The following is a 25,034-nucleotide window of genomic DNA, read 5'->3' as shown; positions in this document are numbered from 1 at the left end:
TCCAAGTAAAACACAGTTTTATCTAACTGGATTGAAAAATTAAAACTCAACTATATGCTGTTTTACAAGGCACATGCCTTAAATATAAATGTACAAAAATGTCTACATGGAAAAGGATATACATGCAAAAACTCATCAAAAGAAAGCTGATACAGATACAGTAGAGCCTGGGGCAGGAAATATGACTAAAGATAAAAAGACACATTATATAATAATAAATGGGTCAATCATACAGGAAAATGTAATAATTTTAAGTATGTGACCACTGAAAGACATGGCCTTAAAACATATAAAACACAGAAGAACATATACTATATGATTCCATTTATTAAAAACTTCCAAAAGTCAGCATACTGGTTACCTTTGGGGAAGTGTATTAATTTGGAGGGGGCACACAGGAAGCTATGAAGGTGCTATGAATGTTCTGTTTCTTGATCTGGGTAGTGGTTACAAAGGTATGTTCATTTGTTAAAATTCATAAAGTCATTTGCTTATAATTTCTGTATATTTTGGTAGGTTGGTTATCCTTCCTTAAAAACAAATTATATTAAAAAAAAAAAAAAAAGCAAGAAAGTGATTTAAAATATTTAAGACAGTGATTACCTCCAGCAGGGACAAGAAGAAAGGACTGAACATGGAACACCTTGGGCTTTGACAGTATTGGTAACACTCCTTTCCTAAACTCAGTGGCTTATTCACTGTACTGTACTTTAGACACACTTTACATACATGTTTTAATATACATCTAAAATACTTGAGTTTTTTTAAGAAAAAAAATAATTCCTTATACACCAACATGTCAACAGTAGCTTGTCTGCAGTTAGGCTGTAGGTTATTTTATTTTTATTATTTCTACTTTTCTGTTTTTTCCAATTTTTATAAAATCACCCTGTATTTGATAATTTTTTAAATCCTAATTTTTACAAAGGAAAAATTTATCCCAATTCTCTACCTCAGTTGCCCATAAAACACTTTATACAAAACATCTTTCATATTCCAAAGGTAAAATTCTAAAAAGCTATACAATAATTGATGGGTAAATTAAATTATTAACAAGGCATGAATAAACTTTTTAGAATGGATATGTTCTATAGCTTGATTGTGCTGATAGTAAAAGAGATACCAGTATTTATCAAAACTCACTGAATTGGACACTTAAAATGAATGTATTTTATCAGATGTAAATTACACCTAAATAAAGTTGATTTTAAAAACAATTATTGCATATACATTAGAAGCAATTAGATAAGAACGTTTTACATACAGTACCTACAAATTCCACAGTTTTCACAGTGATACTGTTTCTTATCTTTGTCAAACAAATGGCATATATCGCAATAATATTCTCCAAACAATGTGCTACATTCTTCACAAGTCTGTTGGGCCTAAAAAAGACACATAATTAAAAACTGCAATAAACTAACCAAAACATTTTGAGTTACCATTGGAATATCTAGAACTTATGTTCAAGTATATACAGTTTATTTTTACAAGTTTGAAACACCTAAACCAAAGATATTGCTTATTCTAGAAGTTAAAGAAGTCTTATTTATAATACTTTTGATTAAATGTTTTCAAACCACCTTAATACAGTTTTTAAAAAGAAAATAAAAAGTCATAAAATCTTACATGTTGAATTTTTTCACAGTTTATGCACTGCACTTCCTTCACTTTAAAGCGATCTAGTTGATGATCTTCATTGTTATCATGACACAAGCGGCAAGTATAAAGCTTGTCACAGCAAGGTGCCTAACCCCCATGAAGAGAAAAGAGATATAGTAAGAAGCAAGAGAAACCAAGTGTGCAATGCAAAAAGAAAATTTCTTCCTCCTCCTCCTGGATGGAACTGAAAGATTACATCCAATAGATCAGCTGCTAAACTGATCCTAAACATAACATTTCACTAGTTTCTTGGCATATTTTATATTAATTCTTCCCTTCAACGTCACTATGTCTGTATGAAGTTGAACACAACTTTAAAACAAAAGAATTATGAAGGAAATCCCCAGATTTAAACACTAATCCCACAACACCTGATATGCTTTGGCTGTGTCCCCACCCAAATCTCAACTTGAAATGTATCTCCCAGAATTCCCACGTGTTGTGGGAGGGACTCAGTAGGAGGTAACTGAATCACGGGGGCCAGTCTCTCCCGTGCTAGTCTCATGACAGTGAATAAAATCTCATGAGGTCTGATGGGTTTATCAGGAGTTTCTGCTTTTGTTTCTTCCTCATTTTCTATTGCCACCACCATGTAAGGAGTGCCTTTCGTCTTCCACCATGATTCTCAGGCCTCCCCAGCCATGTGGAACTGTAAGTCCAATTAAACCTCTTTTTCTTCCTAGTTTTGGATATATCTTTATCAGCAGTGTGAAAACAGACTAATATAACACCCTAATTTCATTCTGAGCCTAAACAGCAAACAGGCAACCTCTTCTTACACATTTCCAGATAAATTCATTTACATTAAAAATAATAAAGATTATATTCTTATTTTACTAGCTTTTACTAATCATCAACCTCGTATCTAATACTGCAGAAAATGCAACAAATGTAAGAGATAGTCCTGGTTTTCAAGCATGGCAAAGACTGCCAGTTGTCCACCAAAATTTATCGTCTCCTTCCTAGGTACAATTGTTCAGCTCTATCAGACAGATGGCCATATGCCCTAAAACATGACAAAATGATACCAACAGAAAAATTGCGTCCCTGGAGTGACCATGTGGAACAAACCCCATCACTAATCTGCATCACTCGCCTTGGAATTGTTAAATGGGAAGAAATAAAACCTTTATTCTTTAATCTACATCACTGTTGGGTTTTTTCATTACAGCAACTTTACCATTACAAATATATCAAGAGATTTCCAGGCCAGTGAGCTAACTCAGTACTTTTCAATACACTGTGACCTTGCAGATCCACTCATTTCTGAAGGCTTCCTACGCCTTGACTTACCATAACATAGTTCACTCATTAAAGATTTTAACATTTAACTAGTTTCCTTTTTCTGCAACTCTCAGTCCTTGACTTTGTCACTTCCAATAACCTTGTCCTCCAACCCACTATTCTCACAGTTATACCGTAGAACAGTCATTCTCAAATGGTTTGGTCTCAGGATCCCTTCACACTTTTTAAAATTATTGAGAATCCCCAAGAGCTTTGGTTTATGTGGATTTTAACTATTGACATATACCATATTATAAATTAAAAAGGATAGGTTTTTAAAATATTACTTCTTTTTAAAAGTAACAAACTCATTACTTGTTAACATAAATAACATATTTTGATGAAAAATAACTATATATTTCCCCCCAAACAGCTTAATTCTTGTATCTGCTTATGCATTCAAACAGTTGTGGCTGAAGTACAAGAAGAAACTCTGACCTCACACAAATATGTACACTGGAAAAGAAAGAAGTATTTTAATAGCCTTTTTGGAGAATTATGGACATTATACTCTGATATTACACTAGAACAACAACTCTTAAAGGGTAGTTGCAACATGAAATCTGAAATCATATCAGTGAACTTTTCTTCCTTGGTTACATTTAAATCTATTGATCTATCTTGCACTTCAAATGGATGTTTTGCTCATGCATTGGTCATCTGGAAAATACCAGTTCAGTGAGTTATTTACATCTTCTAAATGTTCACACATTTAACATGTAATATCAAAAAATCATATTCATTAAAAGTCTTTAGGTACTGAAGAAAATCTGACCAAAAAAAAAGTCTTTTAAAAAGCTTCCAATCTCTCAAAAGCTAATAAAAGTTTTCCAAAACTCTAATTTTTGTGTGAAAGCTTGAATTTTATCACTGACAACAAATACTGTCATTTTCATTTGTAGTGAGTCTCACTTTTCTCCTTTTTGAGAAAATGTCTGCCAAACACCCAAATGTGAATGACTACAGTTTTTTCAAGTAAAAAAGTTGTTCCATGAAAAAAAATAACTAGTTCACTTTACAATCCAATTGCACAAGAGCTTTTCCTCAAGACAACCCTCTAATTTCAGTTTGCAGAAGTGTTTGATCAAAACTTCCCATGTCATTGAACAGCATATTAAAAAGACATATAAAGGGTTGAAATTTGATTAAAATTAATGATTTTACTGCTTTATCAACATTTTTAAGAGAAGCTGGCTTTTTTAAAAAACTATAGGTGTAGTTCAGTGCCACTGTCTTGATTCAAGCTAAGGTACTAGCAGTATTAAACAGTGCTTTTCCACCATCCGTGCATGTGTCAACAGACTGAAAAAAAAACAAGTATCTTAGTATTCACAGAAAGTAGTTTTGGCCTTGCAGACCCCCTGAAAGGATCTCGGGAATCCCCAGGGGTCCATTCACCACACTTTGAAAACCACTGCTACAGAACAGCAGCGCACCCTCTCTGCATCTCAATTCCAAGCATGAAATTCTCTAACCATTAACTCCTCCCTAACTTACTCCAAGTCTCCCCTTGCAACACCCTAGTTCCCTTCTCTCTTCCTCTACACTCACGGATAACAATCCCAACCCTGGTTAAACCCTATTTGACTTATATCAGAAGCAGCTGAATATCGCTAGAGAAAAAGCATCACCATCCTTGCTGGTTCATATGAAGTGGACACTTACTATCACGTTTCCCCAATCAATTCTGTCACTCTTCTAGAGTCTAAGACCTAAGATTTAGATGATCATTTCACTTCTCCTCTGGCTTTAAAACTCTAACAACTCTTTCTTCCTCCTTAACACTCTGCTGATGACCTTATTTCACTATAAAAACAGTAAACCTACTTCCTGCTGATAGGCCTGAAAAGAACACCCTCCTATAATCTCTATTAACTTACTTGCAGATATACCTCATCCTCTGCCTTCCCTTACGAAGAACTGACAGTCTATGTTTCTAAGGCCGACTTCTTCACTTGTGCACTGGATTTCATACCCTTTGGCTACTCAAGGACAATGCCCTTACAGTTTTCTCTCTCTCTCTCCTGCATTATAAAATGTTCTCACTCTATTGTATCATTTCCTAGAATATACAAACATGCTGTAATAATTCCTCTCTTAAAGAGGAAAAAATATCGTGCCATATCTCCCAGCAACCACACCTTATTATTTGCTCCCCTTTACAGCAAAACCCCAAGAATAGCCTATAAGTGCTATTTTCAAAAACACTCCTCCCATTCTCTCTTAAATCCACTCCAATCCTGACCTCTCCACTAGAACTCTTCTTGTCAAGATCACCAGTGACCTCTTCCTGCCAAATCCAAAGGGCAATTCTGTTATCTTACTCAAACAGCTGCATTTGACCTAGTTGACCACATCCTCCTTGAAATGCTTCACTTGGCCTCTGGTATTTAAGGGGTGGGGGGCGGGGGAGGGGGTGCGCAAAGCCTGTTTGACACCCAGGGCAAAGTATCTTAGTGTTATGATACACAGATCTAGTTGTGTGGTTTATGGGGGGCAGGCAAGATGTTAAATTCCGTTTTAGACCTCAAGTTTGAAAGAGTAATAATACATCTCAGTAGAAACTGAATCATAAGGATAGCATTCAATTTCCTTACACAACATTTGGTGGCTGACCAACATTTTTAAGGAGCTTCATCCAGTGCAGTGGAGCAACGTTCATCAAGCCATGACCTACAGAAAAGAGTTTAGGATGCACGTAGAGGCCTGAGACTAGAACTTGCTTCTAATAATGAGGCAATGACCAGCAAGGCTGACTTGTGAAGTGAAAGGACAAAAAATAATAATACTCAGATTGATAGTAATAGTCATGATATTAGTAATAGATGATAGATAGTAGTAATACATGATAGTAATAGTCATGGTGGTATATATTTACTACTCATTTACTTCAGGGAATGCACCCTGTTAAACACTATACATGCCCTTTAGTATATAATCCTCATACACTTTTATGAAACAGGCGCTATCATCTCCATTTCACACATGAGGTAAAGAGGAGCTAGCTAAAATCACAGTTATTAAAGAGAAGAGCTAAGATTTGGGGATAGGGTGGTTGAGGTTCCAAAGACCAAGTTTTCCAAGCGAAATTTTTGTACTGTTTCTTGCAAGGAAAATCCGGAAACTTCAACTGAATACGCGTCAATTTAAAACAAATACAGATTAAGAAGTTTTCTCAAAGTAACAATACAAGCTTATTAGGCACTTTCCTATACATAATTTTCTATTTAATGCCAATTACATGATTGTCTTCTTTTTTGGGACACATGTTTTCTGCTACATAGGTCTGAACATACGCATTGCCTCTAAAATTAAGCTGGCAGGCTATAAAACTTTACTACAGGAGCTGAAATCGTATTCGGGTTCTCCACTTGTTTATTTCCATTATCTCCACTTCCATTATTTCATCACACACCTGAACGGAAAACCCAGTACAGGCCCGGGGCTGCCTCAGTCTACTTCGGCAGCAAAAGACGAATAAGCCCACTGGCAAAGAGACCACTGTGCAAGCCTAATCACTTCCCAATAAAGAAGGGTTTTGCTTTCAAGGTACGAAGCAGGTAGGAAAGGTGGGGCTTACCGCCTTGCCAAAAACGTTCTCCTCAAGAGGAACCCAATTCCAGGTGGAAAAGGTATCCTGAAAAGCAGGTTAACCTCAAACTTAAATCCAAGCCTAACCAGCTGTCCAGCCCGCCCCAGCCCAGCCCGGAAGAAGCTTGTCGGGGAAGAACCCATAGAAGGCGTCACCTTCAGGAGACATCCTCTGTCATAGTGCTCGCAGCCCCGCTGCCCTCGCTCTTGACCGCTGGCGCCTTCTTCCCGCGCCGTCGCCGCCATCTCCTCCACCGCCCCTCACATTCCACCGATCCTTCCCCCAGGATAAAAACCACGCCCAGAAAAGCTGCGCCTCTCTAGCATACCCCCTCCCAGCCTCAGCAGCCACCAGCGCCAATATGGCTCCTAAGCACGTGACACGGGGCAGACGGATTTCCGGTTCCCGGGGCCACGAGGCGGAAGCGAAGGCAGACGCAGTGTCCGTCGTTGACGTTAGTCGCCGTCTTCGCTGCTAACGGTAATAACTCTTAGGTTGCCTGTTTTTCCTCCCATCGCTACCCGCCCAAATCTCAGGGCGTGGTTCGGCGCGAGGTGGGCGGCAGCGGCGCGGAGACGCCAGTTGGCGCCTGAGGAAAGGGACGCTCACTAGGTGCATCGTTACCTGTGACGGGTGGCCCCTCCCTCTCTCCCTCCGGTGGCGGGGAGCCTGGAGAAAGGGGCGGAGTTCGTCCCGGGCCCTGGGCTCAGCGGGTCCCGCGCGCCGCTCCTGGACGCCAGGGCATTCGCTAACACCTGGAAGTGCTTCTTGCTTCCTCCTTTTCCCGTTTATTTGCTGTTCATTCAAAGTATGTACTGACATTCACTATTGCCAGTCACCAGCTAAACCGTAAGGACAAAAAGTAGGAAAAAATAGACACACTCCACCATGACCTCATGGAACTAAGACTGGTGGAGGAGGAAGACATTAATAAGAGCGATTACTGCAATAAATGTAAGATTACAACTTGGAGAAGTGCTAGGAAGAAGTGTGTGTCCTGTGAGAGCTAATATTAGAGCAGCTCTGACGATCTGGGTGTCAGTCAGGGAAGGTTTCCCTGGGGAAGCGATGCAAGCTGAGAGCTGAAAGATGGGTAGGAGTTAGTGTGCAAAAAGCTTTGTGGCACAGAGAACATGGTACCTGTCAGAAGGTGGAAGGGAAATGTACAAGCCAACAAAATTGAAATCAGACTCGGGGTACATAGCTAAATATGTTTCTCCTTATTAAAGAGGCAAGACCCTGGAAAATGTTATAAGCAAAGCTGCAGGTGTTAGAAGAAGATATTTGTCTTTAGCTTTCTAACCTGATTTCATGTTTTCTAAAACACCGGGAAAGGGAATATATTCCCCTTCAGCTTTCCAGTTACTGACTCAACATTCTAATTTTCTTTCAGTTCTGTTATGAGTTGCTAAAATGGTGAAATGCTGCTCCGCCATTGGATGTGCTTCTCGCTGCTTGCCAAATTCGAAGTTAAAAGGACTGACATTTCACGTGTAAGATTTTGCTGTAGTTAGGCCAAATACTTTGGCCATGTTATAAAAAGCAAAAGACAGTTCTACTTGTCTTCAATTTTGAACTTTAGTTCCCGAGTCCTTTTTAAATAACCTTTTTTTAAAATTTGAAGTGACAATGTGATACCTTTACATGTTTATAATGTAGTTTAAAAGTTTTAAGATACTTTAAGATATGAGAGACTGGTTTACAAAAAATACCGTAAGACTAACTTTTGCTAATATTATTACTTTGTATTTTATCATATCGCCAAAGAAATTCAATGTTGTTTACATATAGTTTACAATCTGAATGCAGGAGCTTTGCTCATATATATTGCCGTTTCTATTTAGAAATAGATCAAGCATAGGTTATACAGAAAAAATATAAATTACAAGTTCAGACCAAGGGATCTTTAGCTGTGTTGCAAATAAATCAAGATGATTTTAGTTTCATATTTTAGCCATTCTCCTGAGAGCCGTGAAAGAGTAATAAGATTTAATAATTGTTCACTTGTTAAAGGTTTATTTTGCTGCTTTTGTTCCAGGCACTGTGCTATGTGTTAGAGAAAGAACTCCTAGCTATTTGGTTAGATATAAAGAAATCAAAAATGAGCATATATATGTCCTACCTTGTTTCAGAAAAATTTGAACCAGCTGGAAAATTGAGTCGATATGGCTATTGGCCTTCATATCTCTCAGAATAGTTCTGATTTCCAGAACTCCGCACTCTGCAGCTATTCTCTGCATTCATTCACTAAGTATCTGTAGACCTGCTATGTATTAAATGCTGTACTAAGCAATTTTCTGATGCTAACAGAAGAATGGAATTACAAAGGGCCCTTTTTATCGAGGATAAATTGTGGATATCATTTCAGATAGGAAAAGGCCCAAGTGATAATTCTTTTATTATCTATAGATGAATAAATACTTTCAATTGTGGATCTTACTATAAGATGTTAAATATCCATTGAAATTTTTCGTCCTTATGAGAAAAATTAAAATGAGGGCCATATATCTGCAGCATGATTGGCAGAAAATCTGAATATTAAAATGGAAAGTTACCAAAGCATGAATGATGGTTTCCTAAATACTGTTATTCTCAAGACTAATAACAAACTAGTTAAGGAATCAATTTAGTCAGTTGTATAAGACAGCTTTAATTCAATTATATAGCAATAGTATTTGACTTTAAAATATTTTTTGTATTTTTTTTCTAGATTCCCCACAGATGAAAACATCAAAAGGAAGTGGGTATTAGCAATGAAAAGACTTGATGTGAATGCAGCTGGCATTTGGGAGCCTAAAAAAGGAGATGTGTTGTGTTCGAGGCACTTTAAAAAGACAGATTTTGACAGAAGTGCTCCAAACATTAAACTGAAACCTGGAGTCATACCTTCTATCTTTGATTCTCCATATCACGTACAGGTTTGTTTATGAGATACTATTTACCATCATTGCTCACTTTTTTTTTTTTTTTTTTTTTTTTTGAGATAGAGTCTCGCTCTGTCATCCAGGCTGGAGTGCAGTGGCATGATCTCAGCTCACTGCAATCTCTGCCTCAGCCTCCCGAGAAGCTGGAATTACAGGCGCCTGCCACCACACCTGGCTAATTTTTGTATTTTTAGTAGAGACGGGGTTTCACCATCTTGGCCAGGCTGGTCTTCAACTCCTGACCTCATGATCCACCCTCCTCGGCATCCCAAAGTGCTGGGATTACAGGCCTGAGCCACCGCGCCTGGCCATTGCTCACTTTTTATGATACTATTCACCGCTCTCGCTAACATTTTTATTGTTTGCTTATTCATTTGAAGTCCATTCTTGAAGTTTTAAATTTGTAGACTGCATCTTCAACTTTTGTAATGTGTAGTAGGAGTGTTTTACCAGTAACCACTCATAAATATTTGTACATTACTAATGTTTGATGAAATGGACTGACTTTAGGAATTAGCGTAACTCAAGATTTTTGTCTAAAAATTGAAGTTAACATAAGAAGGTTGAACAAGTTTCCTTATTTTAAACAGGACTAAAATGAACATTATTGTAGCGGGCTTATATCCTTATTTCCTTAAACTAAATTCTGCAAATAAAATTGTTGGATCAAAAACTATATACACTTTTTAAAGATTTGCTTTTGATAAAGATCTTCCAAAGCCTCATAAGAAGGTTGAGCTGATGTTCCAAGTTGGCAGTCCCTAACACTGGGTAGAAGTCAAGAGCAGAACCACTAACAGGACTAAAGTACTTGTAAGAGCCACATACATGGAAGCGTAAAGTCTAGGTATGATCAAAAGGAAGAAAACCAAAAAAGAGATATAAGCACAGGAGAAGAAAAGGTCAGGAAAAGAAAGAACAGTCGAATAAGTAAACGCTAATTGAATTCTGTGTTTTTTTCTCAGTAATATTCTCATGGATTGGCTGCCTCATTCTCAGTATCTCTCTTGACTTTATATACCTAAAAGTGAATTTCCAGAGCCTATAGACATTGATTGATTGATTCCAATGTGGAAAATTCAGGGAGATCATTGAAAGGGATCTCCTTCCTGGCAGCTAAAAACAAGAGAAGTAGCCAGAAGCATACCCGCTCCCATGCAGTCCTGGTCACTTTCTGCAGTTGGTCATATTGTAGAACCTGAGTGATCAGGTAGAGAGTGCCTCACTAATAAATATACAGTATCTTGGGAAAGTTGCTCTAGGGCTTTTGTTTTTTTCCTACCACCAAGGTGTCATCTAGCTGTAATGTTAAGAGGACCTTAAGAAATATGGGCATAATAAATCAAGTAAATCATAAGTTACTAACTTTTAAAAAACTATTGGTTTTCTTATAACAAATAAATTTTTCACTTTAGAAAATAAGATTATAGGAGCAAAAATAAAATAAATAATCACATAATCCATAGATAATACTGTGAACACTTTGATCTGTATCTCTGTAATTATTTATAAATATGCTTTATATAAATTCATCTATATATAGATAATCTTCTGGAAATAGAATTACACTGTATACCTTTTCCTTTATTTGCTTTATTTGGTTTTTTAACATAGTGTGTACTGTGTGCCAGGCACTATTCCAAGTACTTTACATTAATCTATTAACTCAGTCCTTGAAAGAATCATGTCAGGTAAGTACTATTATTATTTTCATTTAATCACTTGAGAAATCTGAGGCCCAGAGAACTAGAATGACTTCTCCAGGGTCACACTGCTATTAAATGGCAGAGGCTAGATTTGATCCCAGGCATTTTGGCTTCAGAGTCTACTATTAACTACTACTCTCCATGACATTAAATATTTTCCTACAACCATAGCTTTCAAACTTTAGTCTACATAAGGATTATACAGTGAGTTTGTTTAAAATACAGAATCCTGCATCTTCCAGAGAATTAGATTCAGTAAGTTGGAGTATACTTTCTAACATCTCAATCTGTTTGTGCTGCAGATCTATGGATCACATGTTTAAGAGAAACCTATATAGACCATCACTTTTTTAAACTAAACTTTATATTGAAGTAAAACATATTTATGGAAGAGTGCTTATAAGTGTACAAATCAATGAGTTTTCACAAAGTGGGTACACTCATGTCACTCCCCTCAGACCAAGATATGAAACATTACAGGTGCCCCAGAAACCTCCCTCACATGCTTTCCCAGTCACTACTGTCTTGACTTTATCACTGTCAGTTATATACATAGAGTCCTGTCTACAGTATGTACTCTGGCTTTGTTAGCTCAACATTTTGTGTGATTCATCCACATTGTAGCATGAGATACTGGTCCGTTTATCTTCTTTGCTGTATAGTATTGTGATGTACAAATAAACTAATTTCTTCATTCTACTATTAATAAATGTTTGGGTGGTTTTTCACGTTGGGGCTATTATAACTTGTGCAGCTCTGAACATTTTGGGGCACGTCTTTTGGTCCATTTATGTACACATCTCTATAGGGTATATATATGCTTCAATTAGAAGAGGAAATTACTAGGTCCTGGTGATGTGGATGTTCAGCTTGAATACATATTGCCATTGTTTTCCAAAGTGCTTTTGCAAATTTATAGTCCCACCATCAGCGTATAAGAATTCCTTTGGGTCCATATCGTTGACAGTAGTTAGTGGTGTCAATTATATAGACCATATTTTACTGACCATATAGTAGTTGATCCTACATATGAACAATAGTATATGTAATCAGTCTTCAATATTGTATATGGGCTGTCATCTTTCCTTATTTTAAACAGGACTAAAATGAACATTATTGTAGCGGGCTTATATCCTTATTTCCTTGAACTGAATTCTGCAAACAGAATTGTTGGATCAAAGACTATATACGCTTTTTAAAGATTTGCTTTTGATAAAGATCTTCCAAAGCCTCATTAGAAAGCTTGCACCAATCTATCACCCTACTAGCTATGCATAAGAATGTCTACCTACCCTAATCCTTGGTATAAGTAGTGTTTGTAAACTTTGCTAAAATTGATAGGCAAAATGTCATCTTATTGTTTTAATTTATCTGTGAACACTCGTGCGTGTCTACATTTTTTCATGTGTTTATTGGATAAGTGTACTGTTTTGTGAGTTACTTATTCAGGTCCTCTTCTATTATCTTTTCCTATGCTGTTTTGTAAAAACACTGGATATCGAGGATACGAATCATTTAACTGCCATCTACATTGCAGTTCCTTTTTTTTTCTCCCCTTTCTCCCACTTTCCTTCCCAGTTACTTTTTATTGTTTGTCTTCAGTTCTAGTTATGGCATGGGTTTATTTTTTTTGAAATTCAGGCTTTTTTCAATGTAGTCAATTCTATATTTTCTCTTGTGTTATATGACGTTAGCCTTCCTCACCTTAAGATTATATAAATATTCTCTATATTTTTTCTACCACCTATGGTTTTCTTTTTTACATAAAATTTCAGTACATGGAATTTCATTGTGGTTTATTTATATAAAGGATACAACCACTTTTCTTAATTAGTTGATTTTTACATGATTTGTGGCCAGAATGCCACCTTTATCCTAAAGGCATCTATCTACTTGATGATCTGTTTCTAGGTTTTTCTGTCTAGTCCTAAGAAAGGAGCACACTATTTTAATTATTGTTACTGTGTATTATATTTTTAATAGCTTGTAGAGTGTATCCTCCTACACTCTTCCTTTTTAGGAAAATTTGTGTTTTCAGATGAACCTTAGAGTTGTTTTCAGGAAGTTCTTTTAAAATTATCTTGGTGGAATTTACTGCCTTTTAAAAGCAATTTCCATGAAAAGAAATGTGGTATTAACTTCACTATACAAAGTTAAGAAGGAATAAAAATGTAAGAAAGGACAAAAGTGTCTCACTTGATGATTGTTATTAACTATTCTTAACAGGGGAAAAGAGAAAAACTTCATTGTAGAAAAAACTTCACCCTCAAAACCGTTCCAGCCACTAACTACAATCATCATCTTGTTGGTGCTTCCTCATATATTAAAGAATTCCAATCCCAGTTCATTTTTGTAAGTAAATTACTTACTGAGCTCATGTTAATTCTTTTAAGGTGAATATGTCCTCTCCATTAGAATCAAATTTTTCAGAATCCTAGCAAAATCTAGGGGTTAATATGTAATATCTACAAATAATATTGCTTCCTAGAATCATTATAATTTGTATATATGCAACATCAAAAGAGAGGTAGTTAATCCTTTGCTTACATATGTAGTTCATTGAAGAAAGCTTTTTGCAAGGATATTTCTACCAAGGAAATAATTCTCTCTAACTGCTGTAATTTCCATATGAAATATGTAGTAAAAAATAGCTATTTCTCTAAGTTTTCTCAGTTATACACATACAGAGTATTCAAGCTTGCATTTATTTATTCATCTCATTGCTTATTCATGTTAGAGGCAGGCATGGAATCTAGATCTCTTTTACTATCTTGATTAACATGGCTTTATAATAATTTCTTTTTGTGGCTACATAGTAAGTATGTATATATATAGGATACATGAGATATATTTAGGTATACAATACATGATAATCACATTAGGTAAATAGGGTATCCATCACATTAAGCATTTATCCTTTATGTTACAAAAAAATCCAATTATACTTTTAGTTATTTTTAAATATATGATGAATTATTGTTGGCTATTGTCACCCCGTTGTACTATCAAATACTAGATCTTATGCAGTCTGTCTAACTATATTTCTGTACCTATTAACCATCCCCACTTCCCCCCATCCCACTACCCTTCCCAACCTCTCATAACCATCATTTTACTCTCCTATCTCTGTGGGTTCAGTTGTTTTGATTTTTAGATCCTGCAAATAAGTGAGAACATATAATGTTTGTCTTTCTGTGCCTGGCCTATTTCTATCTATGTTGTTGCAAATGTCTAAATCTCATTTTTTTTAATGACTCAATAGTACTCCATGGTGTTTAAGCACCACATTTCTTTATCCATTCATCTGTTGATGGACACTTAGGTTGCTTCCAAATATCGGCTATTGTGAACGGTCTGCAACAAACATGGGAGTGCAGATATCCTTTTGATATACCGGTTTCCTTTCTTTGGGGTATACACCCAGCAGTGGGATTGCTGGATCATACAGTAGCTCTATTTTAGTTTTTTGGTTGTCCTAAATTATCCCAACAGTGTACAGGGTTCCTTTTTCTCCACATCCTTGCCATCATTTGTTGTTGCCTGTTTTAGGTATAAAAGCCATTTTAACTGGCATGAGATATTTTGTCATTGTAGATTTGATTTGTGTTTCTCTGATGATCAGTGATAATGAGTTCCTTTTCATATGCCTGTTAGCCATTCGTATGTCTTCTTTTGAAAAATGTGTATTCAGATGTTTTGCCCAGTGTTTAATCAGATTTTTAGATTTCTTTCCTGTTGAGTTTTTCGAGCCCATTGTATATTCTGGTTATCAATCCCTTGCCAGATGGATAGTTTACAAACATTTTGTCCCATTCTGTGGGTTGTCTCTTCACTTTGTTGATTGTTTCCTTTGCTGTGCGGAAGCTTTTTAACTTGATGTGATCTCATTTGTCCGTTTTGCTTTGGTTGCCTGTGCTTGTGGGGTATTACTCAAGAAATCTTTAGGCCGGTTGTGGTGGCTCATGCCTGTAATCCCAGCACTTTGGGAGGCCAAGGTGAGTAGATTGCTTGAGCTCAGGAGTTCGAGACCAGCCTGGGAAACATGGTGAAACCCCATCTTTACTAAAAATACAAAAAAATTAGCTGGGGGTGGTGGCATATGCCTATAGTCCCAGCTGCTCAGGAGGCTGAGAGGGAGGATCACTTGAGCCCAGGAGATCAAGGGTGCAGTGAGCTTGATCGCACCCACTGTACTCCAGCCTGGGCAACAAAGTGAGAACCTGTCTCAAAAAAAAAAAAAAAATCTTAGCCCAGACCAATGTCCTGGAGAGTTTCCCCAATGTTTTCTTGTAGTCGTTTCATAGTTTGAGGTCTTAGATTTAATTCTTTAATCCATTTTGATTTAATTTTTGTATATTGTAAGAAGTATGGGTCTAGGTTAGTGTTTCTGCATGTGGATATCCAGTTTTTCCAGCACCATTTATTGAAGAGACTGTCTTTTCCCCAGTTTATGTTCTTGGCACCTTTGTTGAAAGTGAGTTCAGTGTAGATGTGTGGATTTGTTTCTGAGTTCTCTTTTCTGTTCCATTGGTCTATGTGTCTGTGTTTAGGTTTATGGCATCTTTAACTTATCACAGGCTATGTTAAAGTATCATTTCCCTTATATACAGAAATCTTATATACTTTCATTTTTCCTTTCTCAATCTTTGTGCTATTGCTGTCAAGCATTTCACTTTTACATATGCTATAGACTCCACACCATATTGTTGTTATTTTTGTTTAAACAGTAAATTATTCTTTAAAGAGATTTGGATAATAAGAAAAAATCTGATATTATCCATGTAGGTGCCATTTCCAGAGCTTTTCATTCCTTTGTGTCTGTCCATATTTCCACCTGTTATCATTTTGCCTGCAGGGCTTATTTTAACATTTCCTGTAGTGCAACTATGCTGGTGATGAATTATTTCAATGTTTCTATTTCTTAAAAAGTTTAAGCTTCACTTTTGAAAGATATTTTTACTAGGTAATCAAATTCTAGGTTAACAGTTTTGGGGGCTGGGGCAGTTGTTTTTGGTACTTTTGAAGATGTTGCCCTACTGTATTCTTATATGCACCATTTCTAATGAAAAATTTAATTAATATCATACTTTTATTCTCTGTACCTAATACTTCTTTTTTTCTTTGCTTTTAAGAATTTGTCTGTTTTTTAAAATTTTTTATTTATTTATTTTTGGAGACAGGATTTCACTCTGTCACCCAGGCTAGTGTGCAGTGGCACACTCACGACTCACTGCAGCCTCAACTTCCCAGGCTCAAGCAGTCCTCCCACCTCAGCCTCCTGAGTAGCAGGGACTTACAGGCATGTGCCACCATGCCGGACTAATTCTTATTTGTTTTTGTAGAGACCAGATTTCCCCATGTTGCCCAGGCTGGTCTCAAACTCCTAAGCTCAGGCAATCCCCCTGCCTCAGCCTCCCAAAGTGCTAGGCCAGGCATGAGCCACTGTGCTGGACAAGAATTTTTGGTTTTTCTACTGCTTTTGCCTAATCTGATGGTGATATGCCTTGGTTTCATTTTCTTCCTATTTCTTGTGATTAAGATTTGTTGAGCTTTTTTATTTATCAGTTTATAGTTTTTATCAAACTTGGAAAATTTTGGCCATGATGTCTTTTTTTTTTTTTTTTTTTTTTGAGACGGAGTCTCACTCTGTCGCCCAGGCTGGAGTGTAGTGGCCGGATCTCAGCTCACTGCAAGCTCCGCCTCCCGGGTTCACGCCATTCTCCTGCCTCAGCCTCCCGAGTAGCTGGGACTACAGGCGCCCGCCACCTCGCCCGGCCAGTTTTTTTGTACTTTTTTTAGTAGAGACAGGGTTTCACCATGTTAGCCAGGATAGTCTCCATCTGGATGGAGTCTCGGCCTCCCAAAGTACTGGGATTACAGGCTTGAGCCACCGCGCCCGGCCGATTTCTTCAAATATTTCTTTCTATCCCAATTTTTCCTCTTCTTCAGGAATTCTAATTACATGTATATTGGGCTGTCTGAAATTGTGCAACAGGTTGCTGATGCTTTATTTTTTTTCTATCTCCTTTTCTCTCTCTAGTCCATACTGGATAGTTCCTGTTGCTATAACTTTATATTCATGAAATCTTTTATTCTGAAATGTTAAATTTCAAAAAATACACTGCCATTCTCTCCAGTGTATTTTTTTACCTCACACATCGTAGTTATCTGTAGATATTCTATTAGAGTCTTTTTTATATATTTTATGTACTTAACTTTTTGAATAGATGGAGTACAGTTTTAACAACTTTCTTAATTATATTGTCTGCTAATTCTAACATATGTATCAGTTCCAGCTTGGTTTCCATTGATTGATTTATCTCTTATTATGACTAATGTTTTCCTGCTTATTTCCATGCCTGGTAAATTTTGCGTGGCATGAATTTTGAGTTTTAATTTGCCAGATGCTAGATATTTTTGTATCATGTTTTCTTGAGCATTGTTCTGGGGTACAGTTAGTTAGAAACTGTTCGACCCTTTCAGATTTTACTTTGTTTGACAAGACATTTTGTATACTTAATGTCCATGAATCTTGACATTTTCAAGTCTGGCTAATGGGAATAGTCACTATGCCCCATGAGCACAGGGCACTCCTAATCTCTGGTTGTTCTTTCCTTAGCCTTGAGTAGTTTCCTCACGTTCATGTGCTCATCTTACTCCATGGAATACTCAAGGGAGAGCCTCTGAAGATCTCAAGTTTTTTCTGTGCAGCTCTCATCTGTCTAGTACTTTGTCCTGTGAACTGTAGCCACGTTGGTCTCCCTGGACATTTTGCACTACCTCCTCAACTCAGTCTGCTAAGCTCTGCCTGGGTTTCCCTTCCTTGCCCTGAGGCCTGGAAACTCTCATGCAGTTAGCTGGAGCAGGCTTAGGTCTTACCTCTTTGTTTCCCATCTGTCCACAACAGCTGCTGTCCTTGCCAAATATCCATTATCTTAAAAGCTATTTTTTTCTGTCTTTTAGCCTTGTGTTGGTTCTTTGAGGTAGGGGTCAATCCAGTCTCTATTACTTTATCTTGGCTGGAAATAAAAGTCTTCTCTGCTAATTTTAATATTAAATAACAACTTTTAAAGATTATTTTATAGTGCCTTTATAAGCTATGTCAGTGTTATTTTCCCTATTTTCAAATGAAAAAGGAATAAAAGCGTATCCAGCAAATTTAAGCATAACCATAGTAAACACCGAGAGGAGTTGTCTCTTAAAAATTCCAAAACCAGAGTCCTCTCTAAATCCCCAACACCCAGCCTGAGAACCTGCTGCAGTACTCCTTTCCTGTCATATCTTAATAAATGCAATAGCCATCCAATAAAGTAACCCAGTTAAAAATTTAAATTTGTTTGATAGGTAAAAATTAAACTTAGCAGCACCACATTGAAGGAACAAAAGCTGTAGAGTCATTGCAAGTGTCATGCTATTCATAGAGATAAGTGCTTCCCATCCATAATATTCTATAGTCCTTGTATATGCCTGGCCTTAGTAAAAGAAGAGAGGCCCTTAGCACCCTAAATATTGCTTCTACCCCCTATCTTCTTCCTATGTTCCTTAACCTGTAAATATCACCAACTTAAAGATGTTCTCTAAGCATTGTAAATGAAGAAACAGCTTAGACCTAGTTATAAGCTTTTATCCAACTACATGTCTATCTGATTAATAACTTGGTGTTTATATTTTTAGGAACATAGCTACAGTGTAATGGATAGTCCAAAGAAACTTAAGCATAAATTAGATCATGTGATCGGCGAGCTAGAGGATACGAAGGAAAGTCTACGGAATGTTTTAGACCGAGAAAAACGTTTTCAGAAATCGTTGAGGAAGACAATCAGGGAATTAAAGGATGAATGTCTGATCAGCCAAGAAACAGCAAATAGACTGGACGCTTTCTGTTGGGAGTGTTGTCAGGAGAGCATAGAACAGGACTATATTGCATGAAATAATTTCATGTTGTGTTCTACCTAAAATTGTCATTGGTACAAATTTTTATAAAATCTCATTTATCATCACTAAATGATATCCATCATTTAAAGTGCTGCTTTGGATTCTCTGGAGCATTATGCATTATAGTTGTTATCCAAAGACTTTTTTGAAAATATGCAGAAATGTGTGGTAATTATGTATTTGTGTGACTTGTGACAATTATGTTTTGTAGACCTACACTAGTGCCAGGTCACTACTGTAAGATGTTAAAATCTCAAGAAAATTTCACAGAGCTAAAGAAATGATGTCAAATTAGTCACATTAAGCTGTAGTAGAAGGAATTGGACACTTCTCCAGCAACATCAGATTTTTGGCTTCAAAGGAGTACCTTTACTTACATGTGCTTTATGGTAAGTACATTGAATTTTACTTTAAATGCATTTTACTACAAAGCACAATTCATTTATAATACATACCCATCTTGGATTCAATCCAAGATGCTTTTGCTATCAATAATACCAAAGGATCTTTTTACAAGGCTTACTGTGATATTGACTCTGAGAATAACACATGGTGAAGATCTGTTGGCTTTTAGAATTGTTCAGAGCCAATTTAAGAAGAGCCCTCGTGAAGTCTCAGTTTTCAGTACAGTACATCATTCCTCCTCACTAGGAGCACTTTGATGTAAACCAGAATAGCTTTAAAAGACGAAAAGGGTCATATATCTGATTTTTAAATGGTTAGTTGCTCTAACAGGTCTGAACACTTTGCTTCATGACTATTTCATCATAAAGGTATATCTTCAAAATCTGAAAGCCAGTACTAGCTCTATACTTTTAATACTGCTTTGTATTTTATATATAAAGTAGTATTGCTGACATTTTTTAAAAATACAAACTATGAAAGAAACCATTAAAAATTAATAATTGTGGCTCTTCCAGTTGAAATAGGAATTGGAGAGAAAGGATTAGAATATTTTAATTAGGGAAGTAGATTATTGTCCAAGGGCTTTTATTTAGAGAAATGGGTAATTAAAATAGTAGCTTTAGAATAGTTTCTTACTGAATATGCAAAGGAATAATTCCTTGTTATTTCCTAATTGATCCAAGTCTCATAAATTTAGCTTTTGTCATAATTCCTTACCCAAAACAACTGAAATTAAGAGTCATAAATACTGTAGGTTAGAATAAAAACCATTTGCCAAAGCAACACTCTACTTAGGAGCACGTGTACATACATGAACCTCATTCAGAAGTCCATGCTGTAGCAGTTAGAATTTGAGTATCAGCCGTTTCACTGTAGTAACAAAAACTGAATTGCATTTTGTGCTCATTTGTTTATTGTAATTTTATTTTTGTTACATTAATATTAGTTAAGATATGGTCACTTGAATTTTTTGTATTTAAGAATTTTCTGTTTTAATGCATGTTACACTTTTATGTAGGATTCCAAACCTTCCCTCTAAACGGGATTTAACCCACATCTGCGAGATCAGCGTTATGCTAAGAGGAAATCACTGAGGCCATATCTTTTTACAACCTGAAAAAAAAGTAGTAAAAAGATAGTTAAAAGAAAGGCCAAGTGGTGGCTCATACCTGTAATCCTAGCACTTTGGGAGGCCAAGGCAGGCAGATCACTTGAGGTCAGGAGTTCAAAACCAGCCTGGCCAACATGGTGAAACCCCATCTCTACTAAAAATACAAAAAAAAATTAGCCAGGTGTGGTGGCACACTCCTGTAATCCCAGCTACTTGGGAGAACTGAGGCAGGAGAATTGCTTGAACCCAGGAGGCAGAGGTTGCAGTGAGCCAAGATCACGCCATTGCACACTCCAGCCTGAGCAACAGAGCGAGACTCCGTCTCAAAAAAAAACTCTTTCATTAATTACCCATTATTTATTTTAATTATCTCATTTTGAGTTCATAAATGAACACCCTAATGGAAAGTTTGGATATGATCTTAGGTTTTATGGAGATGTTTTCAATAGAGATTATTTTTCCCTCACCCTATTTGTGAGTATATAAATTAAAGTAAGTCAGTGGACAATGGAGAAAAAGAGGGTAGATCCAAACACAGTATGTCTAAATTCCAGCACTCTACTGGCTGCTTAGAATACACCAAACCTGGAAGACCTTTCCAAGAGTAAAATCCCAGTCTGCCACTATCAAAATTGCCACAGTCGCTTTTACTACTTGTGTTCATAGTAGACTCAGCACCTCTTTTTCACTGGACCTAGTATAACTGAGAAATAAATAACTGTGTGCAAAGTATTGGTTATCGTTAAGGACCCAGAGCTGCGCATTTTCTCTTTATTCTAATGGGAAAATAATTACTGATAGAAATCTGAGATTTAAAATAGGGTCCTCCCTGCTGCTGCAAACAATTGCCTAAGCACAGTATGTATCTTAGTCCTCTGTTCCCAGAGATTCCAACCTAGCCCAGGAAAGAACTGTGCTGTATAAAACAAAACCCAAGTCATCCCCCTCCAGAAGTTTCTCTGGCAGCCAAGGCAGACCCTAAGGGTTCCACTTTGCTTTAAAAGATAGGAGTGGCCTCTAGAGCCAGGAACACATTAATACAACAGTTCAACCTCAGCACCAAGTCAGGTCCAAAGCACTTGATATGTGGAATTTTTCTCTATGTCAAGTTCAAATTTCTGGAAATAGGCTTTGGTTGCTAACGATAATTAAAATTATGCCATAGTCTGTAATTTGAGAAAAGGTGAAATGTATTAAATATATATTTAGTTTTAATAAAAAGATAAAATTATTACAGAAATAATTGATAGAAAATCTATTATTTATTTGAAAAATAAAACATTTTCTCCAGTAATGTGTTATGTGGTTTTATACATTGAGTTATTCAATAAAATGGGCAGAGAAAAATGGAGAGTACATACATAGAGGTTTTGCTCTAATTTCTCCTCCACAATAACTCTAATATGGGGTCTGCAAGGTTACATGACCCACATAACAGGCCAGCTTTCAGCACAACATGGACCTACCATAGAACCCTTTTCTGCTTTGGCCCTCACTCAAAACTGTCAGATTTGATGTCATCCAGTATATAAAGGAGAGCAGCATTCCTAGGTGTGAAATATGTTGCCTTTAGAACCCAAAGAGGCCTGTCAGGCATTGTGCTTTCTTCTTCATAGTGGAACATACAAGTTGTAATAACTTGTCTCTTACTTTAGAGGGGATGTCTTAGCATGCCCCAGATCACTGGGTACTTCTCCCTCAAAATTTTACTGATGTTTTAGACACCTGAATTTCCTAAGTTTTATCTCACCCTCTGGAGCACATGTGCCTTATCAAGGCCTCCAATTAACTCGTCCTCCCATTGGATTAACATAATCCATCAGTAGAGTGAACTAAGTGATTTTCCATGAAATGTGTGTCCAGTCTAGACTTCTTTCAATTATAACAGAAGCAAGATCATTAACATACAAGCCTTGGGGACAAGACCATATATGTATACTGTCATTTTTTCCATGTGAATGTGGGCTGTTTCTGATCCTTTTCTCTAATAGGAATGGAAACCATGCACCCAATGGTTGTATGGCATCTACCCATAGACATGTTAATCTGCTCTGACAAAGATGCCACATCTGGCACAGCAGCTGTAATCAGGGCTACTAGTTGGTTGAATTTTCCTTAGTCCAACTGTCATCTTGCAGGATCTGTCTAAATTTTGCAGGGGCCAGAATAGTGAATTAAATGAAGAGAGATGGTAGAGGCCACCATTCATGTCTATCTTATATGTCTGTAAAGGTAGCACCTTAGTGAGCCCCACAGAAAACTCTGAAACTGGCGTAGTACACAAAAATGAGTTAACATAGTCATGAGAATGCTATCCTCGGAAAGGCCTACAAGGTTGCAAGGTTGGTTCTTGAGTGGCATCTGGAAATTTGGATTTGGGGAGGGCTCCCACCATTCCCTAACTGCTAAGAGTAGTTCACTGTGCCAGACTGTTTGTACAGACAATGTGGTTTATGCGGAACACCTACTTTCCTTCTGGGAGTCTGGATTTGAGAATCTGTTAGGTAAAAGGGACCTGTGTGACCAGCCCCAAATAAAACTTTGAACATTGAATCTTTAATGAGCTTCCCTGGTAGACAACGTGTATTGTCACAGTTCAGTGCTATAAATGTGCCCTGTGTGATTACACAGAGGAAGGACTCAGAAGCTACACCTGGTTTCCTCTAGACTTTGTACCATGTGCCTTTTCCCTTAGCTGATTGTGCTGCTGCTTTGTATCCTTTTGCTATAATCATAACCTTAAGTACAACTATATGCCAAATTCTGTGAGTCCTTCTAGTGAATCATGAAACTTGTGCGTGCTCTTGGGGACCTCAACACAGATGTCCTTCCAAACTTGTCCTGAGTTAGGGCAAAGAAGCTATATTAGTCTGTTTTCACGCTGCTAATAAAGACATACCCAAGACTGGGCAATTTACAAAAGAAGTTTAATGGACTTATAGTTCCACATGGCTGGGGAGGCCTCACAATCATGGCAGAAGGCAAGGAGAAGCAAGTCATGTCTTACATGGATGGTGGCAGGCAAAAAGAGCTTCTGCAGAGAAACTCCCGTTTTGTTTTGTTTTTTTTTTTTCTTTCAAACCATCGGATCTCATGAGACCCATTCACTATCACCAGAATGGCATGGGAAAGACCCGCCTCCATGATTCAGTCATCCCCCACTGGATCCCTCCCACAACACATGGGAATTATGGGAGCTACAAGATGAGATTTGGATGGGGACACAGAGCCAAGCCGTGTCATTCCGCCCCTGGTCCCTCCCAAATCTCATATCTTCACATGTCAAAACCAGTCATGCCTTTCCAACAGTCCCCCAAAGTCTCAATTCATTTCAGCATTAACTCAAAAGTCCACAGCCCAAAGTCTCATCTGAGACAGGGCAATTCCCTTCTGCCTATGAGCCTGTAAAATCAAAAGCAAGTTAGTTACTTCCTAGATACAATGGGGTGCAGGCATTAGGTAAATACAGCCATTCAAATGGGAGAAATTGGCCAAAACAAAAAGTCTACAGGTCCCCTACAAATCCAAAGTCCAGCAGGGCGGTCAAATCTTAAGCTCCAAAATTATCTCCTTTGACTCCATGTCTCACATTTGGGTCATGCTAATGCAAGGCGTAGGTTTCTGTAGTTTTGGGCAGCTCCATCCCTGTGGCTTTGCAGGGTACAGCCTCCCTCCTGGCTGCCTTTATTGGCTGGCATTGAATGTCTGTGACTTTTCCAGGCTCACAGTGCAAGCTGTTGGTGGATCTGCCATTCTAGGGTCTGGAGGATGGTGGTCCTCTTCTCACAGCTCCACTAGGCAATGCCCCAGTAGGGACTCTGTGTGGGGGTTCCAACCCCACATTTCCCTTCTGCCCTGCCTCAGCAGAAGTTCTCCATGAGGACCCTGCCCCTACAACAAACTTCTGCCTGGGCATCCAGGCGTTTCCATACATCTGAAATCTAGGCGGAGGTGCCCAAACCTCAGTTCTTGACTTGTGTACACTCAAAGGCTCAACACCATGTGGAAGCTGCCAAGGCTTCAGACTTCTACCCTCTGAAGCCACGACCCAATCTCTGTTTTGGCCCCTTTGAGCCATGGCTGGAATGACTGGGACACAGGGCACCAAGTCCCTGGGCTACACACAACACGGGGACCCTGGGCCTGGCCCACAAAACCACATTTTCCTCCTAGGCCTCCAGACCTGTGATGGAAGGGGCTGCCTTGAAGATTGCTTACATGCCCTGGAGACATTTTACCCATTGTCTTGGGGATTAACATTCAGCTCCTCATTACTTACACAAGTTTCTGGAGCCGGCTTGAATTTCTCCTCAGAAAATGGGATTTTCTTTTTATCACAAGTCGGGCTGCAAATTTTCTGAACTTTTATGCTCTCCTTTCCTTACAAAACTGAATGCTTTTAACATTACCCAGGT

At 37.6% G+C, this 25,034-nt stretch overlaps 2 protein-coding genes across 6 annotated transcripts in view; one reads left to right on the top strand and one right to left on the bottom strand.

Moving 5' to 3' along the window:
* The window catches only part of RCHY1 (ring finger and CHY zinc finger domain containing 1), a 40,702-nt gene extending 33,518 nt beyond the window's left edge, over positions 1-7,184 (bottom strand). Inside the window, exons 1-3 of one of the 3 annotated variants that reach the window (XM_010377126.2) lie at positions 6,694-7,184; positions 1,630-1,749; positions 1,270-1,385 (exon numbers count right to left, since the gene is read on the bottom strand). In XM_010377126.2, coding sequence (XP_010375428.1) covers positions 1,270-1,385; positions 1,630-1,749; positions 6,694-6,783 — 326 coding nt within the window. In that variant the 5' untranslated portion in view covers positions 6,784-7,184. Of the gene's footprint in view, positions 1-1,269; positions 1,386-1,629; positions 1,750-6,526; positions 6,652-6,693 lie in introns of those variants that run through there. The other 2 variants (XM_030916094.1, XM_010377130.2) reach the window with 2 other exon arrangements.
* On the top strand, positions 6,931-21,913 carry THAP6 (THAP domain containing 6). Of its 3 annotated transcripts, none has more exons than XM_010377123.2 (5): positions 6,931-7,018; positions 7,932-8,031; positions 9,249-9,456; positions 13,395-13,520; positions 18,843-21,913. In XM_010377123.2, exons 2-5 carry the CDS (start codon positions 7,952-7,954, stop codon positions 19,095-19,097), a joined length of 669 nt encoding a protein of 222 aa, XP_010375425.1. In that variant the 5' UTR covers positions 6,931-7,018; positions 7,932-7,951; the 3' UTR covers positions 19,098-21,913. The 3 variants fall into 3 exon arrangements, with proteins under 3 accessions (XP_010375425.1, XP_010375426.1, XP_030771973.1); XM_010377124.2 differs by having other exon boundaries at positions 6,960-7,492; XM_030916113.1 differs by lacking the exon at positions 6,931-7,018 and adding an exon at positions 7,233-7,346.
* The last annotated feature ends 3,121 nt before the right edge of the window (positions 21,914-25,034 follow it).

The sequence above is a fragment of the Rhinopithecus roxellana genome, chromosome 2 (assembly GCF_007565055.1).
Source record: "Rhinopithecus roxellana isolate Shanxi Qingling chromosome 2, ASM756505v1, whole genome shotgun sequence".
Lineage (NCBI taxonomy): Eukaryota > Metazoa > Chordata > Mammalia > Primates > Cercopithecidae > Rhinopithecus > Rhinopithecus roxellana.
Note: the sequence above shows the minus strand (reverse complement) of the source record. Positions and strands in the feature narration are given on the sequence as shown.

Excerpts from the sequence above, each read along its gene's own strand:
- THAP6 (XM_010377123.2), top strand. The coding sequence starts at position 7,952 with ATGGTGAAATGCTGCTCCGCCATTGGATGTGCTTCTCGCTGCTTGCCA. Across the intron at positions 9,457-13,394 it reads ATTCTCCATATCACGTACAG|GGGAAAAGAGAAAAACTTCA; the intron begins GTTTGTTTATGA and ends TATTCTTAACAG. Across the intron at positions 13,521-18,842 it reads TCCAATCCCAGTTCATTTTT|GAACATAGCTACAGTGTAAT; the intron begins GTAAGTAAATTA and ends TTATATTTTTAG.